Source organism: Miscanthus floridulus, chromosome 7, assembly GCF_019320115.1.
Source record: "Miscanthus floridulus cultivar M001 chromosome 7, ASM1932011v1, whole genome shotgun sequence".
Classification (NCBI taxonomy): domain Eukaryota; kingdom Viridiplantae; phylum Streptophyta; class Magnoliopsida; order Poales; family Poaceae; genus Miscanthus; species Miscanthus floridulus.
In genome coordinates this window covers 105,764,092-105,782,358 of record NC_089586.1, presented here as the reverse complement: position 1 = coordinate 105,782,358, position 18,267 = coordinate 105,764,092, and the positions used below count along the sequence as shown (strand labels likewise).

The window sequence follows — 18,267 nt, the reverse complement described above, 5'->3', positions numbered from 1 at the left end:
GCTTCGTCTCGTTCGATCGGATTGTCAAATCAAGCGGGTCTCGCGGTGGTATAATGCCTGTCCTGCCGTTACTGTGCGTATCCTAGCATGGCAGCAGCATCCCCGACCGCGTGCGCGCAAACATGCATGCTGGTCCGGACCAGGCTGCAGTGCTGCACCCCCTTCGGCTTCCTCTGGGCACTGGCCGTGGGCGGGCGGACGACTAGGATGTGTGTACCATTGCCATTGCAAGCGCTACTCATCACGCGCACTCGTTTGCTTGTTCAGCCGTTATTTGTGTTGGAAACTTTGGACAACGTGAGGTTTCAAAAAAAAACTTTGGACAACGTGAACAACAATATCGACAAGAGCATATAATTGTGTGGGTACGGTAAGGACCTGATCTTTTCGACGTACTCCTACACGTAGTAGGACTGTACGTCTGTAGGAGAGTGTATGCACACACCACGTACACACAGCTAAGGGTTGACAGCAAACGGCATCAACAGATGGGATGGGGAAAGGCAGCGGCGGCAATCTATCATCAGTTGCTCGATTCCTCGTCATCGTGATGACCCGCCCGCCTTTCATGTCAGCGATCGTCGTCGGCACTCGGCAGCAGGGACGAAACGACGACACGGGCAGATCTCAATATCTGATCTCGGTGACTGCACGCACGTCAAATACGCCATGAGATCACAGCATGACGACACGCCCACCCACAAGATCATGAGACACGATCTAGGACTCAGAACAGATGATCTACTACTACTAGCTTGAGGAGTGCCATTGTTCTTGTCTCGTGAGATCCATCTGTGGGAGTCTAATCAGGAGATTGGAGTGTTCATTGGTCGGATCGGAACCTATGGAAGCTACTGCCAGCAGCCCCAAACTACCTAGTATAGAGAATAAATAAATTGGCTTGCATTGGCTACTTCCCGGCAATATTCTTGGACAAGGAAACAAGAATGGAAGCATATCAGCAGTAGTTCATCACTGGCTCACTGCCACCAGAGCGTTATGAGCTGAGCACATGCCATGCATGAGATTGTTCGCTTTGACGCCGGCCCGGGGCGGAATCCTATTGGCCTTCTTGGAACCTTGGGCATCTCTAAACGCAAGCCTAGCAGCTTTATTTGCCCCTTAGCCCAGGGCCCAGGCAACCTCACCACCCAGGCACCCCACCAGGATCAAGAACACGGAATCGGAGGACTGGCCGGCCCCCATTGCTGCTCCTACATGGAGCGCACCTGCCATTCTGCCGGTCACAGGATTTTTTTTTTTAATTTTAACACTTTTGAAAACTAATTTTAAATCTAACACGGTCGAGTTTTTTTTTTAAAAAAAACTAACACTTTTGGCCGCGCCTATTGCCCTGGCGCGGCCAAATGCCTGTGCCGCGTCATATATGGTGGCGTGGCAGAGGGCTGACGTGGAGGTGACTGGAATCGCTGACCGCTGACGTGGCAGGGCCTGCCGCGTCATCGTTCTTGACGCGGCGGTGACGCGCCTTGATCCGTGGCGCGGCAGAGCCGAATAAAATCCCGCGGCTAGTCCCGCCTGCCCGAGCAGCAAGCCCGCCTGGCCGCCGCACCCGCTGCCTGCCCGACGGTACCTGGACGGTTTAATCGGAACGCGTCACGCCGATAGTGGGAGTTATTCTAAGTATTGCTTGACGTAAAATCAATAGTGAATTTGTTTCTGTCTTTTGTTGAATTAGTTTCACGACCGAATAGAGAATTTGATAAGGCAATGATTTTTTCCGTCTTTCATAATACGGTTAACCACTATGTTAACTAATCGATTATGAAAAATTGGATCGGATTGAAACGAATATTATTTAAAGGGAACTTATTTCTTGGGCTTTTTGGCCCCATATTGGAGGATCGGCGGCGACGCGACCACGAACCCCGGCTTCCTCGACCCCTCGCGCAAGACTTCGGCCACCGGCGTCGAGATACGGCGGGACTGCCGGTTCCCGAACTAGTTGCTACTTAATCTCGTCGGCAGTGCTGCCGCGACGCATAGAAACGAATATGAAGTAAATAAATGAAGTCCGTGCGCAAGTTGACAAGCTGCCACATAACATTTTCATTGATTTGACATAAGTTTGACATAACATAACCAAATAACCCCGTAAGTTTCGGACGCCAATATTCGTTTGACCTAACAAATTAAGACCCAGGAGTGTAAGGATCCCTCGGACGCCTCTGTCTCTTCGGATTTATTAGCAACACATTGGGAGTGTAGCCAACGTCGGTATGGTCGCGTCGACGGTGCGTACGGCTCGTACCCTGCAAGTATATGATACGCACGATTACTTATAATTCTTTATGATCGTTAGTTCATGGAGCATACGTATTTAAAGAAACTACCTTTGTTAGTACATGTGAGGCTCCTTGGGTACCAAGCGGGGCACCACCTAGCTGAGACATGTCGATCTCATCCTGCGGCCAATCGTCCCACTGGTCGTGCTATCTGCGGAAGCCCGGGGGTCGTCATCGTCGTCCTCGGTTGTAGGGTCCTTCCCAGCGCTATGATGTGGTGGTGTACGCACCGCGGAAGTGGCACCTGTCATCTGCTGAGAAGAGCCGACTTGTGTCCTCAAAGAGGCTGAAGACGTGTCACCCGACCGCGCCGGGAGTAACGGTTCCTCATAAGGAGTGTCCATGCAGCTCAGCTTCTGAGCTAGCTTCCTGCAGCTCTTCTTTACCTTCTACATAAATAGACGTTAAAGTTAGTGCATTTCCCAAACGCATATACACTAAAAACATTTTCAAAATGGACAAGTTTATGTTTACCTCCACAAAAGCCGCGAGAACGCCTGGCCCCTGCCCTCTAGACTCGTGAAGCCGAAACGCTGCTTCGTTGGACAGCCTTGACAATTGTGTCGCCTAGGTACAGAAACACGGTTGGACAGTTTTAGTACACATACTTAATACCAAAAGGATAACAAATTGTACCATTCAAGTATCTTACCATGTATCTTTGAAGCGGGGCTCTCTGTAGCTGTGTGTCCTCCCTAATGGTAACGTCGTACATATCTTCGATGACATCTTCCTCCGAGTCCTCGTCAATCGCCTCCTTAGTGTACAGGGGTTTGATATGTGTCCTCATAGACCTGTGAAGCCACCACAAGTACTTGTCGAAGGTGTGCTGGTCATGTGGAGGACCCGCATGGACCGGATGTCGTACCCTGTTTTGCCATAAATGGATGTGCGCGCTGTGTGTCACGCGCCAATCCTTGGTCTTGTACCTTTTACTGAGGTCATACCTGCAACAAAACGATGTTAGTTGTACCACACACACCTCTGAATTGTAGCTTTGTTATTAATCGATAACACACTCGTGCAATCCTTGGTTGGTGGAGTAAAGCGGTGGTGGGCAGCCTGTCATTCTTCTAAACTATCTGCAGACCCTGATGGGCAAGTGAATCTCGACCACATGGAAGAAAATAAAAGGGACGTTGCAGCGATACTTGTCTGACTCGTCCCTAGTGACAGGACTGAGATAGTACTGGAGCTCCGGAGCATCCTAATGACACCAATGCACCTGAAATTTCGTAATTGAGTTAGGTTGTGATATAGTGTACATCAAACAAGTCACATGTATAATAGTAAAGAGAGCGTAACCTGGTGCTGTGTCAGGACGTCGAGACCGTCCATGTACTCCCTGTACTTGCGCCTCGCATTCCCTCTAACTAACTCTGATTCCGTCTAGATAAACAGAGCGGTAGGGAGTGTATCCTGCCTGTTCCATTGCTGCATTGAACACGATAATGAATTAGCCATTAATAAACTCATCATATGTAACCATATCGAAGAATATAATGAACCGAAGTACTTACCGGTAAACTAGTACAAAGTGGTCTCCCAACGGGCTATCGTTCCCAACACTAAACCTGGAGTAGGTACGAGCAACCTCCAAGGTTCGCATACCCTGAGGTGCGACGGCAGGCAACGCATAGCTGTCGATACGTCCATACCAGGACTGCGCTGCCCCAGCTGTACGCCGCTATGTTCTCCCACGGCTGGCGTAGTATGTCAAGGAAGATCCAGCTGATGGTGTTGCCCGAGGCGTCTGGGAAGAGGAAAGCACCAAGAAAGTGCCAGAGCTACACTCGAGCGAACCTGTCGATCTGAGCCTCCTCAGCCTGTGGGTCCAAGTAATCAAAGCGCTCCGTGATCCAGGACGATGAAATATCGGAAGTTTTTCTAAAATTTACCAAAGAAAATGAGATCCGATGGCTGCAAGAAAGCAATGCAAGTATTAAATAGGCTTCAATTTCTCACTTATTTTTCTTGGAAGCCTCGTCGTCCGGTGGAAGAAAGCCAGTAAACTGAGCCACCAGCTCCCTCCAGTGATCGTTGTCAACTATCCCTGTCACTGAAAGTCCCCTCAACCGAAGGCCAAAAATAGCCTTTACGTCCTGCATGGTCAAGGTCATCTCGCCACAAGGTAGGTGGAACGTGTGGGTCTCAGGCCTCCACCTGTTATAAGAATAGAACGACTGTTAGTTGCCTCAAATTTGTTACAAAAAAGTTTACGTACAAAGAATGCAGTCACACCTGTCTACAGCTGCAGTAAGTAGTGCTGGGTCAAGGGGCGGAAGACCGTGGTTGACAACACGGACAAGCTCGAGGAAGCCGGCACGCCGTATGTACGGCGCATAACGCTCGTCCCACTGGTGCGCCCTGGTGTGCATGCGGGGCCTCAAAGTAGACAAGACCACCTCTGCGTCGTTGTCACTCAAGATATGTGCTTGGTGCTGATCGTCGTACTCCACCTCAAGAATGGGTACAACGGGTGCTGTGTAGGAGGGACCATCCTGTTACAAATTGATAAACAAAGCATTAGAGTATTCAAATTAACAAAATTCAAATTAACATTATGCAGCATTACAAAATTTGAACTACTTGTTATGCAATATGAAAGCACATGAATATATTCAAAGTAAAATTAACTGACATATCATGCACCAGTAACATAAACAACTTCACTAGGAATATAAGCATTTGACGAAACTTTATGAAGCCATCAAAATCGACGTATCACGCACTAGTAAGTACCGACATTTATAAACTAGTATCTATACCCAAAATCCCTAACTAAATAACTATCTATAAACTAAATAATAAATACATAATCAATCCCTAAACCCAAAATTCTAACTTCAAACCTAAAAACTACCTACGTAAATCACAGACAAATTCACTAACCTAACTATCCTAAATCACTAACTATCCTAAATCAATAACAAATATAAAACCCTAACTATCCTATATTACTAATTATCCTAAATCACTAATTATCCTAAAACAATAATAATCAAAATAACATGAAATCAAGAGGGAGGTACCTTAGGAGCGGGCGGCCTTGACGCGCCGGCGTTCGTGGTGCGGTTGGCGTGGGCAGGCGCGGCCGCATGCGGGCGTTGGCGGCGGGTGCTGCGCGGCGGCGGGGCGCGTGCGGCTAGCGACGGCGATGCGGGCAGGGGCGTTGCGCGGCGGCGGGGCGCTGGGCGGCTGGTGGAGGACACGGCGGCGGGCGAGCGGGCAGGGGTGCGGGCAGGCGGGGGGGGCTCGCTCGCGATATTTATTTGGCCCCACCCAGTGGCGGATGTGGGATGCGGGATAAGGGGGGGCTAAAACAACAGAGATGTTGATTTGCACGAAGATTTAACGGTGAAATCAAGTTTTTGCTACAGTAATTAGCATTGAAATCAAGAAATTAGGGGGGGCTGGAGCCCCCCCCCAGCCCCCCCTTTGGATCCGCCACTGGCCCCACCGCGTCATGCTCCGTGGCGCGGCAGGCCCTGCCCCGTCAGCGGTCAGCGATTCCGGTCGCCGCCACGTCAGCCCTCTGCCGCGCCACCATGCATGGCGCGGCAGAGGCATTTGGCCGCGCCAGGGCAATAAGCGCGGCCAAAAGTGTTAGTTTAAAAAAAACCCGACCGTGTTAGATTTAAAATTAGTTTTAAAAAAGTGTTAAAATTATAAAAAAAATTCTCCTTGGTCACGACGCTCACACTGGAGACTGGACAGGCAGCTGCGGATTGTCCTGTCAGAAAATTTAACATTTTAAGATCACACGAAAGCAATAAAGTGTTCACATATATTGCCTCTTATTTATTAATAGACAACAGTTGAAGAACAGCTTATAAAGTACTGAAGCTATATATGATGACGCAGCATCAGCCATGAACCATAAATATTACAGAAAAAACTGCATGCATATACCTAAACCAGTGGGATGGGAAGAAAATTGCGAACTGGCGTACATACAGGGAAGGCTTGGCACGAACAGGGCAAACAGATTGTGGAAAAAAACCAATGAACGACATAGTTGCTGGGCGGTGCGCACTAAAAGAACTAGCCTCTTATCTTCATGCGAATGGGAGACAACTCAGATCATCTTTCCCAAATCCTCCTGTTTACAACGACAACCCTAGGAACACTTCCTTTCGTGGTATGATGGACAACGACCAGATTGCAATAACACACCCTACAAACTTTTGCCATGGCAGCTGATCAGACACTTCAGTTACCCTACGTGGCATTCTATCACCAGGAAAAAACCCTACCTTGTAAATTTCAGAGATCAGGTTACCAGAGAACCACAGGTACCTAACACACAAGGATACATATGCATCTACATTTCAAGATTGTTGCCGTCTGCGTGGACACAAGTTGCAATCCATTAGCATCTCAAGCCTTGCAACATGTAGCCATGTTAAGATTTCAGTTTCTTCTAGCTATCGGCCCAGAAGCCTGTATGATGGCATGTCCTCAACCCTCTGAATATCTTCAATCAACAGCTCCCTTTCTAGCTGACGCCGCGTTGATTTCATGACCGTCTGCAAGTTTAATAATATAGTCAAGTGAGCAAGAGTTCCCAAGACCCAATGTGTGGGCTCTTCGATTATCTGTGGATCTTTTATAAATAAGGTCAAGAAAGGAGAAGTTGCTATCTGGAAATTTTGAGATTTAGAGAGAGAAAAAGAACATACATTGAAGTCCATGTAAGTAGCATGCATGTCAAGCCATTGCTGATCCATCAGCTTGAAGGTTATGCAGTAGAGAATATCAAAAGCTTCGCTCGTTTTCTGAACAACAGAAGTCGAAACATTGAATTAACATTTGGAAGTAATAACTAGATCCTTCAGTCAGCTCACATTTGAGTGTTTTCTACCTCTGAGAAGTACAAGTAAACTAAAAGATAGCATTACTGCATTACTATATTATGTGGCCTTAAAACAATGGAGTGGAACTTAGCAAACTGGAACCATCAACAGATCCATTCTGGTCATATAAACACACAGAACTTGTTTAAATTATGCATACTTGATGAAACACTGTCTTTCAATCATAGCCATCATCACAAGAAAACAACCTAAGGACAAACAACTTTATGGTACAAGGAATAGTTGGCACAAAAGAAACCTAGTGATAAACAGCTCTAGCAGGTTACGATGCCTATTCCGAAATAGACTACTGAAATAAAGACTATACCTGAAAGAAAGCTTTAGGAAAACTGCTCCGAACAATGACCTCGGTTTAACTGCACAGGACATCGAGATTAGGGTACAATTTGAAGTGAACCAATAGTCAAAAACTTCTTCTGACATTGCTTAAAATTTGCAGGAACTATTGCTTGACAAACCTGCTTGGAGATCAAGCATCTGAATGAGCATGAAGGTTATATTTACACCAGCTACAGCAAATGGATACTCCCAGATTGCACGGTCACCATTCTGCTTGCGAAGAAGTTCCTGGAAAGATTTCTGCACAGAAAAATTGGTTGGAGTGATTTGTGGCAGGTATCAATAAGTATCTGAGTTAAGTATCACAATGCCATATCATCATGAACATTTCAGTTTTAAATAAATCGCATGTGTAACCAGATTGTTTCAGCATCCTATTCTGTTAGATGTAGTTTGCTCTTTTTTTTCAGTCTAGCCCACAGCATGTACTGTGAATCTTTTTTTCTTTTCCCTTTTTGAAGGGCTTAACAAGGAAATATTAGACATTTATAGCCAGAAAATAGCAGCATATGCCACATCTTATTATTAACCCTGCAAATGATTATGTTCAGCAAGCCATCTAGGTCATGTTTGCTATGCTCCAAACAGAAGTGCTGAACGCTTGAGTACATCAGAGCCTCAAGTCTTTAAGGCCACATAAATCATTACAGAAAAGCATGTGACAAAAGCAAAATATTGCTAAAAACAAGGATTTGCACTCACTGGATAGTTCCTAGCAAAGTACAATAGATTCTCCAAGGAGATGAAGCCTCCACCTCTGTAATGCCAACACAACAAAGGATCACCCATCTCTACTCTCTAGGTTAACTAAGGTTACTACTGAGAAAACAGGTAACAGATAGCAGCTGGAACAGAGGAGAAAATGTAATACCTAAAATCTGTAGATGGGTCTTTCCCTTGCCAACCCATCTCTTTCCATTGTTCTGATATTAGACCCCGAAGCTCGGTGCCAGGAAAAGAAGCACACCAAAGGGCCTGTAGTGCTTCCTAAGAGAAAGAAAAATGAGATAACAGGTTAACTAGCTATGCTTTCTCAAATGTCATCTGAAAGGACAGATGAGCAAAACCAGAATACGAAAAAGGATTATCTGGATTGAGATGTATAATTGTAACTCGAGCAGGTTAAGTTTTAAGTATTAACTCATAAGGAGGAGCAGCAGCAACATAACAACTGAAGTCCTTGCAAAAAAGATCATCTATGTTGTGCGAAAGTAACAGCAAGTACTTCATATCGTTTGCTCAGTGCTCAGATCTATAGACCTGCTAGATTTTTCAATTTTCTAGTCATGTCAAATTTCATGGCCACTCAATTGAATATCCCATATATGAGGTGATCCTTTTGTGCTGAATATTTTGATTAGAAAATTGTGAGAAAATAGCATGCACCCAGTTTGTAAGAGAAGATGGAATTTCACAAGTAACACGAGATGAACCGCATAAGGGCAGTTTAGCATCAATAGGAACCTAAGAAGTACCTGATGCTCTCTGTTTGCACTATCATACTGAACTTCTATCCGGTTCTGTAACCTCTGTAGGCATTCTTCCTGAAACACGCTAAAGAGAATATGTTAACTGTGCATAAAATCACTATCCTGCAGTGTACAGTTAAACCCAAATTCATCAAATTAATAAACAAATTACTTCAGTTAAAAAGGCACTGAAGTGAATTAACAGAGTCAGAGCAACTTTTACACAGGTGGTGCAGAAGCAATGCGAGATTCAGAGGAGGGTCTGAAGTTCAGGATAAATTCGGGGGCTAAACAGTGAGGTATTTCAAATTTCGTTGACAGGGTAATTCATAAAATTAATAAGCAAACTACTTCAGTTAAAAAGGCACTGAAGTGAATTAACAGAGTCAGAGCAACTTTTACGCAGGTGGTGCAGAACAGCAGAAGCAATGCGAGATTCGGAGGGTTGTCTGAAGTTCAGGATGAGTTCAGGGGGCTAAACAGCGACTCAGCGAGATATTTCAAATTTCATTGACATGGTCGAGAATCTGGCACAGCTTCAGAACCGCAAGAGCATACTGGGAATCAAATCAAATCGTAAAGAAATAGACGAATCCCACCTGCACAGGCGTCAAATCGAAGGAGAGGCGCGCATCGCTGTCCCTCCTCTGCGCGCAGACGCAGGAGAGCCCCTTCCCGATCCACGCCGTCGACCCCGTCACGACCTCCGCTGCAGCAACAGCACAGACCATAAGCATCATCCCGTGGCGGGAGGCGGGAGCAACAACAGTCGCCATATCGGAGGCGAGATGAGGCACCCGAAGAGGAGTGGTGGAAGGCGGCGGCGCGGTCGGAGCCGGAGAGCCGGCGCACGGCGACGAAGGAGCCGGCGCTCCCGTCCATCTCGCCGGCGTAACGGCGACCCTGCTCTGGCCTCCCCCACTTAACTTAGCTTAACTTTGTTCCCCGCTGCCTCCCTCCCTCCCGGCCTCTACGCGCGGGGATTCATGGCGGCGTGCAGCCGGAAGCTCCAACCGCGGGCGGGGGCGGCGAGATCACACAAGGCGGGCGGGCAGATCCCGAGAAGGCAGGAGAGAGCGGGTAGGGCAGGGCGGCCGGATTGGCTCGGCTTGGCGGCGGCCTTGCCTCGCCTCTTCCGTCCGTTGGTTAGTTGGTTGGTTGGCTGGCTCCGTTTCGTCGTTCTGGTTGGGCGCCGCGCTGCGCTGGACGATGGTGTGTGCTGGTGCAGTGCTGCTGCCGCCGCCGCTGCTGTGGATAAATCAATTAGGGAATGCTTGCTCGATTCGCTTTTCTTTTCTCTTTATTTATTATATCTATATATATTTATCAATTTATAATTCCCCTCCCCAAAATCCCATTTGCTTCTTTTGATTTGGGGGGCATATATTCCTTTTCGTTTTGAAAGTAATACTGCCTCTGTCCCTAGAAAAAAAAATGTAACTGTATGTTTGACCTAAACCAAATTATCTTAAATTTAACTAAGTTTCATAAAAAAATAGTATCAATATTTATATGACTCTAAAGATGTATACTATAAAAACATGTTTTATGATAAATTTATATATGTTTTTTATTTGGTATATAAATATTAGTATGCTTTTTATTTATATTTGATTGAAGTTAAGATGGGTTGACTTAACAAAACTAAATCACGGTGTTTTTGGAAGGTGGAGTAGCTAATCTAAATTTGCAGGAGTAGATCAGCGTGTTTTCGTGTTATATAATGTAGGTCATCAGATCAGACACGGCGGGCGGGCAGATCCCGAGAAAGCAGGAGAGAGCGGGTAGGGCAGGGCGGCCGGATTGGCTCGGCTTCGCGGCGGCCTTGCCTCGCCTCTTCCGTCCGTTGGTTAATTGGTTGGTTGGCTGGCTTCCGCTTCGTCGTTCTGTTCTGGTTGGCGCCGCGCTGCGCTGGACGATGGGTGTGCTGGTGCAGTGCTGCTGCCGCCGCCGCCGCTGTCCCCCTTTGCCTTTGCTTGCTCGATTCGCTTTTCTTTTCTCTTTATTTATTATTTATATATTTATCAATTTATTATCAAAATCCCATTTGCTTCGTTTGATTTGGGGCATATATTCCTTTTCGTTTTGCAAGTAATACTGCCTCTGTCCTAGAAAAAAAATGTAACTGTATGTTTGACCTAAACCAAATTATCTTAGATTTAACTAAGTTTCATAAAAAAATGTATCAATATTTATATGACTCTAAAGATGTATACTATAAAAACATGTTTTATGATAAATTTATATATGTTTTTTATTTGGTATATAAATATTAGTACGTTTTTATTTATATTTGATTGAAGTTAAGATGGGTTGACTTAACAAAACTAAATCACAGTGTTTTTGGAAGGTGGAGTAGCGAATCTAAATTTGCAGGAGTAGATCAGCGTGTTTTCGTGTTATAATGTAGGTCATCAAGGGAGGGAGGCATTAGGGGTTTGACGTAGCTCCAAGAAATGTAAAGCTGGAACTATGAGTATATTAAAAAGAATCGGGGTCAATAACTATGTTTTTATTTTGGAATAGACACATATAACTACTTTTGCTTCATTCTAATAAAATTATAAATTTATGTCTTGGGGGGCTACAGCTATGCTAAAAATGCCACCTGCTGACTGCTGTCAAGTTCTTTTTCGGAGGCAGGCGGCTCAATTTTATTTCAGCACGCTTGCATTGTTTACCCAATATCGAGCAGAGTTCGTTGGTGGTGGGTAATCTGTTTCTGTTGAACCGCCGAGAGCTTCTTCAAAGATGATGAAGGGAAGTAGACTGTACTATCGGATTGCTTGAGCTGTCGTCTTCTGACGCAGCTATCGCCGTTGAGGCAGCGCGGGCCGCGGTTTGGTCCGGTGACAGGTGGCGACTACCAGTTCAACACCCGCGGTCTCAGTGGACCTGGACCGAACAGGTGCGTCCTAATCCTACGCTGTCCACTGACCTAATCCCACCCACACCTTTTTCCTTCAAAAGGCAGCGAATTCGTCGTCACGCTAATCATATGGTGTGTGTCGGCTGAGACTATGCTGAAGCGCCCATCTCCTTATAAAAGTAGTACCTACGGAGTATATTACATTAGTTCATCGGCACCTTTTTTTCATACATGCGAGCAGCGATCCGGCGGCTAAATGAAGAGGGTCGAAATCGTGCCGAAACAAATGAAGGAAGCAGCGGTCATAAGGAACCAGCGTCGTTCAAACTGATGCACCGCCGAGCAAGCTAAGAATGGAGAATTGGAGAGAGAGCGTGTTTCTTTGACTTCTGCGAGTCTGCTGCAGTTTGTTCTGACTTGTGAGTAATGGCCATGTGGTGACTTGTGAGTAATGGCCATGAGCCGTAATATTTCAGCGAACGAACAATATTTTTTTCTCACAATAAATTAACGAACGGTACTTTTAGTCGTAGCTTTTCAGCAAAGCCAACAGCCATATCAGGAACTCAGAAGTCAGAGCAAACCAATCGATGTTGAGGGAGGAGACGGTGAGCCGTCCTAATCCCTCAACGGTTAGGCTGCCGGACGGACCGGACCCCAGCCGGGGAAAAGGCGCCTCGCTCGCCCTCGCCGCGTAGGGGGGATCACCGAATCACGGGCCGACACCGCCGCCGTGGGCTCCGGCTGCCTCCACTTTTCCACGGCGTCCGCTCCCATCGCGGGAGGCGGAAAACGATGGATCCGCCACATGCGGGGGCGCGCGATCGGATGGTCGGTGTCGCGGCGCGGTACGCTACGCCCTCGGGTGGTGAGAGCGAGAGCCAGGGCGCGCGCTTGCGCGGAGACGCAGCCTTTGTGTGAGGTCGCCGCCACCGATCGGCGTGTCGGGCCGGTGCCGGGGGGCGGTACGCGCTCGCAGATGGGACGGGACGGGATTGGGATGTGATGCGTACGTCCCCCGGTGCACCGGAGCTGGCAAGCAAGCTGGTCACCACTTCGGATCGGAGGGGCCCGTGCTTCGAGTATGGGCTTTTGCGGTTGGAACGGCATTTTTGGATCGGAGAACTGCAGCCCGTAACGACGAGGAAATGAATTGTGGCTACTGAATATTTGCTGTTTTTTTAATAATCTTTGCGGTAAGGGGAATTGAGGATTTGTGTAGGCGACGGTGCTTAATGGTCATAGGCTCGCAGCATTGTTTTGATTTATTGGGATGCATGGTTGGCGGGAAAAGTGAGCACCATTATATTAAGGGGCAAGTCGACATGATTAGATCCTATGGGTTCATCATTTTCAGGATTAAGTAGGATGATGAGAACTTTACCGTGCTCTGATCTAGTAGTACTCGGCGGCGGCTTGCATTGGCGCTTCTTTTCATGGAGCATTGGAGCATAATAAGATTTTTGAAAGATCGCATTTGAGCATAATAGTATCACACCCACACTGGTCCTGTTCGGCTTATCCCATATTTGGCTTGTTCGGCTTCTTTTTTCCAGTCGAAATAGTATTTTTCTCTCACAATAATTCAGCCATAACCGTATTTTTCAGCCAGTTTCAGACCAGCGAACGGAGCTGTACGTACACTCTGTGATCATGCTTTAAAGCTTTATAAAGTGACTAGATACTGATCGATTAACCTTCAGAAAGAAGTCACTAATGACTTTCCTTAGCCGGCAAAGGCAACCGGAATGATATTGTCCTCTCACGCTCAACCGATCAGCTAGCTACAAATAATCCGATCGAGTTGGTATACCAACCTAAGCGCGCGAACAAAAGCGTTGAGCTAATTATTGGTGCACAAACAAGCATCAAACTGATTTGCACGCCTAAAATTTTAAACACAAGACGGTCTTGATGTAAAGCCGCAATGTCGTCGATCCGAATTAAGAAACAGTAGTTGCATTGCCGCATCTCCTTTTCAAAACAAAAAAAAAACAAATTTAATACGTACGTAGCTGAGCATATGGAACCTCATTCCTGTCAAACAAGTAGCGGTGGTAGTGATTTTACTACTTTATTATGCACAAACTTGGCACCCCGCCCCCCCCCCCCCCCCCCCCCCCCCCCCCCCCCCCCCCCGGGGCGATCTACAAACGGTCTGTTCGCCTAAATGCCTGGTTCTGTGGAGATACTGCTGGATGCCTGGATCGGTGGAGAGTACGTCGGGATCCACGAAAATGGAACAGCGTCAGCGACTCAGCGTGCAGCCCGCCAGCCCTGCAGCGATCTCCAAGCCCTGAAGCTGCCCGTGAGCATGTGTATGATTGTGCAGCAAGATAGGCTGATAGCTTAGCCAGATTTTTTTTTTGAGGGGATGATACCTTAGCCAGATGCTGGGGACATATGTATGTTGGGCTGCCAACTCTATGGGCCATGGGCCTCGGCAACTATTCTTTGAGGGCCCGATTGGTTGGCTTCCAATTCTTGTTCAATCAAAACCATGGCACTGCCAAAGTTTGTAGTCATCACACTACTGCAAAAAAAAATCTTTTGTGAGGCGTTTTGAAATTGGCCTTGGAGGCGGACGGGATTTTGAACCGCCTCGGTTAATGCCTGGGATTAACCGAGGCGGTTATATTTAACCGCCTCGTAAAATCTATTTATAGAGACGGTTAAAAAATAACCGTCTCCTAAGATATATTAACCGAGGCGGGCCTTATAAAAAGCAGGTCATTTTTGGAGGCGGGCCTAAGCCCATACCAATCCACCTATCGGGCTTATATAAATACAAAGAGTTAGGGCTCACTCACTCATTTCCCCCTCCCTCAGCTGTCTCTCTCTCCCTCACCCTATCCATCTCTCTCTTCCACTCTCTCCCTCACCCGACAGAGGCGCGCGGGCGGCCGGCGTTCCTCACCGAGGCTTCCTCTCCCTCACCTCTCACTCCACCACTCTCTTCCTCCCTCCACTCTCTCTTCGGCGCGGCGCGGCGCGGCTTCGCGAGTGGCGCAGCAGGCTCGGAGCGGCGCGGTGCGGCGGAGCAGCCTCGCGGGCTGGGCGCGGTGGAACGTGCTCGGCGCGGCCAAGCGTGCTCAGCGCGGCAGAGTGGGCTCGACCCGGCGATTTGGTGTGGCGCGGCGAAGCGGTCTCCCTCGCCGGTGCTCAGATCCACGCGCGACGGCTGGCGGCCGTGGCCCAGATCCGTCCGCCCCCTGCTCCCGGATCCGGCCATCTCTGAGCGCGACGGCGGCTTCGCGAGTGGCACCCCCCCCCCCGGCGGCGGATCCGACAACGACGACGACGGCGGCCCGTGGATGAGCTCGCCGGGCTTATCTATGGGTTTTCTTTTTTTTTGTTTTCTTAATCTAATTTACCGAGGCGGGCATCCAACCGCCTCAGAAAAGGTTCCATTTACCGTGACTTTTCGTCCGAGGCGGTTGCGATGTCCACCTTGGTTAATTGTTTTTGCCCGCCTCGATAAAGTTTTCTGTAGTAGTGTCAAATTGTTCATTGCCAAAGAATTGGCACACCAATGTTTATGGCCAAAGTTTTGGCAAGTCTCTATAAAGTTCTTAAGCCGCATAAAAGAGAAAATTGGCAACCCTTGATTTATACACATCTTTGTTTTTTGTCCTAACTTTGGCAAGCCTAAGTTTTGGCTTGCCATTTGGTTCGGCAAAAATCAGTTGCCAAAATCAAGGCTTGCCAAAGTTATTTGTGATAAGTGAAATAATGTGAAGATCATACTTTTTAAATATATATATTATATACATTATTTGAATTTTGAAATTTAAGGTCAAGCCATTACTGGAGAAAATGCGGGTGTATATGTGTACCGCTCACGGTTAACTCTTGGATTGTCTCGTTGACCGAGGGTTATCCTTAAGTCAAACTTGTTTAACTTTAATAATATATAAAAATTTGCATAGGTTGGTAACACAAGAGAAGAGAAATGGAGAGGGAAGAAGGAATCTCAAGATGGAGAGAACCATGAGTGCTGTTGCCTCGAACTATGAGATGAAGAGCTACCTACCTGTTCTAGCTTCGTGTGGTTTTATGGAGACCATGAAAGGGTCTTGGTAGACTGTCTTGATAGGTTTAATTTCATTTTGGTTGTTGGGTTAATGTTATTATTTAGTGCACGGCATGTTCTTGGATAACGCCACTCATGGCAAAATGTTTACGTCACATGCCCTATGATAATATTTCTGCAAAGGAAATACTCACATCATGTTCTTGATAACGCCACTTATGCGAGACACAGTGAGATACCCACACGACAACAAAAAGGTTTCAAACACACATATATATAATCAAGCTTATGACCGGCAGGCCCGGTCCCGTCAATTTATAGGCCTGGAGCCATATAATGACGTTTCTAACAAGTGTAATGCATAAAAGACATTTTTATGAAACAAGTTATGCATCTTACCTTTAAAATTTCTTCTAACATTTACTGTTGTGAAGTCATTGATGATAGCTTCAATATCAATTTCATCTAATAGTTTCTTTTCGATGCATAAAGTTGCCAAACCATTTAATCGTTCTGGGGACATTACGAACCTCAAATAATTCTTCAATAATTTCAGCTTTGAAAATGTTCTTTCAGCTGAGGTCACAGTCACAGGCATAGTGAATAGGATCCGATAAGCAATATAAATATTACGATAACAATCCGCTTATGTGACAAACTCAAAAATCTCGATAGCAGACATTGGCTTATCTGGCAGAGTAAACTGTATAACAGCTAACTTAAAATTAGGTCATTTACATCAACATCTGACAAACCATCTGAAGAGAAAGTTTTTACAAATTTCATGCATTGGTCTTTTAGATCAGCACCATCCAATGACTTCAAAGATGTTGAATTCATTAGAAATCCAAAATTTTCATTGAAGGGCCGGAGTTCTTTAAATCTGCTTTTCAACGAACTAATTGCCATATCAACCATAGCAAAAAAAATAACTAACTTCAAAATCCTTCTCAGCTTGCAAAATAGCTTCATTGGAGTCAATTTCATCGAATTGTTTCTTCATAACAGAACAACGCTTTACTGGAAAGGATGCCTCTACTCCCATTTCAAGTACAATTTCTGTGGCAGCAACCAAACTATCAGCAAACCCATTATTTATGTAGTTCTGAAAGTAATTCACCATACCTTCTATCCTGCAAGGTAGAATCAACACACATGGATGGTGACTGCAACTTCTTACTCACAATATTCACATAATATAAAATGTCATGCCAGATAACAATACCAAGTATGAACTCAAAGCTGTGAAGCACGTCATATAAATTTTTTGTCCTTTGGTTCAGTATCTCTATCCTCACTTAGCCACAACAAAGCTGACCTCAGTTGAAGAGCTTGATATCTAATTTCTCGGACACTTTTGATGTGACTCTCCCAACGAGTATTGCTCAATGATTTCACGGTCAAATTTTGAACATGTTCAAGCAAAACATTCCATCTTTTGGTAGAACCCGAAAATAATACATATATCCTCTACACAATTCCAAAGAATGAAATAGCTTTACTTCATGATTTAGTCATATCATAAAGAGTGAGATTAAGACTGTGGCATGCACATGGCATATGCAAAGCTCTTCTATTTATATCAAGCAAACAACTTTGTACCCCCTAATGTTTTTGTTTCATATTAGAGCCATTGTCATAACCTTGACCTCTAATATCATCAACATTAAGGCCAAATGACTTGATGGAGTCAACTAATACATTGAAAAGCCCTGAGCCAGATGTGTCATCCACCTTCAAGAAACCAAGAAAGTACTCCCCAATTTTTATTTTCCTATCAGACATATCAACACATCGAACCAACAAGCTCATTTGTTCTTGGTGACTCACATCTGGGGTACAATCAAGGATAACCTAGAAAATATTTGGCCTCTTTAACAATCTTTATGATGGAGTTTGTAATGCTAGAAGCCATAAGCGAAATCAACTCATTCTGAATTTTATGACTAAGATAATGATAGTGTAGCTCTTTGTTTTGAATGCGTCTAAGGTGGTCTTGCATTACCAAGTCAAATTCAGCAACCATCTCACAACAAGCTAAGAAATTACCATTCACGTCATTGTAAAGTTGCTCGCTAGATCCTCTAAAAGCTAAACTGCGTTTACCAAGAAACTTCACAATGGCAACAATTCTTAGTAGAACTAAACTTATGTGTTCTTTCTCCTTTGTGATTTGATGTCATAACTCCTCGTCAATTGTTTCATGTTTGCTTAATCTAACTCTCAATTCATTCGAAGAGTTCATGTTGGTCATATGATCCACGCTAACTTCATGCTCTTTTAGTCTTTCACTAATATGGCTCCAATCTCTAAACTCATCATGCCCCAATGAACTCTTGCGGTTGCTAGAACCAAACAAATAAAGCAAAACACT

General features: G+C 45.7%; 2 protein-coding genes across 3 annotated transcripts; both read right to left on the bottom strand.

Moving 5' to 3' along the window:
* Window positions 1-2,093: 2,093 nt before the first annotated feature.
* On the bottom strand, window positions 2,094-5,389 carry LOC136464121 (uncharacterized). 2 transcript variants are annotated; one of them, XM_066463081.1, is made up of 9 exons: window positions 5,339-5,389; window positions 4,548-4,807; window positions 4,272-4,469; window positions 3,827-4,132; window positions 3,612-3,740; window positions 3,326-3,531; window positions 2,959-3,253; window positions 2,781-2,873; window positions 2,094-2,695 (listed from the first exon to the last, which is right to left on the bottom strand). In XM_066463081.1, the coding sequence occupies exons 6-9, from the start codon at window positions 3,373-3,375 to the stop codon at window positions 2,402-2,404; spliced, it is 732 nt and encodes a 243-aa protein (XP_066319178.1). In that variant the 5' UTR covers window positions 3,376-3,531; window positions 3,612-3,740; window positions 3,827-4,132; window positions 4,272-4,469; window positions 4,548-4,807; window positions 5,339-5,389; the 3' UTR covers window positions 2,094-2,401. The 2 variants fall into 2 exon arrangements, with proteins under 2 accessions (XP_066319178.1, XP_066319177.1); XM_066463080.1 differs by having other exon boundaries at window positions 3,827-4,469.
* A 690-nt stretch (window positions 5,390-6,079) lies between these two features.
* LOC136464120 (uncharacterized) lies at window positions 6,080-10,218 on the bottom strand. The gene is made up of 9 exons (XM_066463079.1): window positions 9,789-10,218; window positions 9,591-9,700; window positions 8,998-9,066; window positions 8,394-8,509; window positions 8,225-8,279; window positions 7,642-7,762; window positions 7,491-7,539; window positions 6,989-7,076; window positions 6,080-6,835 (listed from the first exon to the last, which is right to left on the bottom strand). Exons 1-9 carry the CDS (start codon window positions 9,871-9,873, stop codon window positions 6,734-6,736), a joined length of 795 nt encoding a protein of 264 aa, XP_066319176.1. The 5' UTR covers window positions 9,874-10,218; the 3' UTR covers window positions 6,080-6,733.
* Window positions 10,219-18,267: the final 8,049 nt, after the last annotated feature.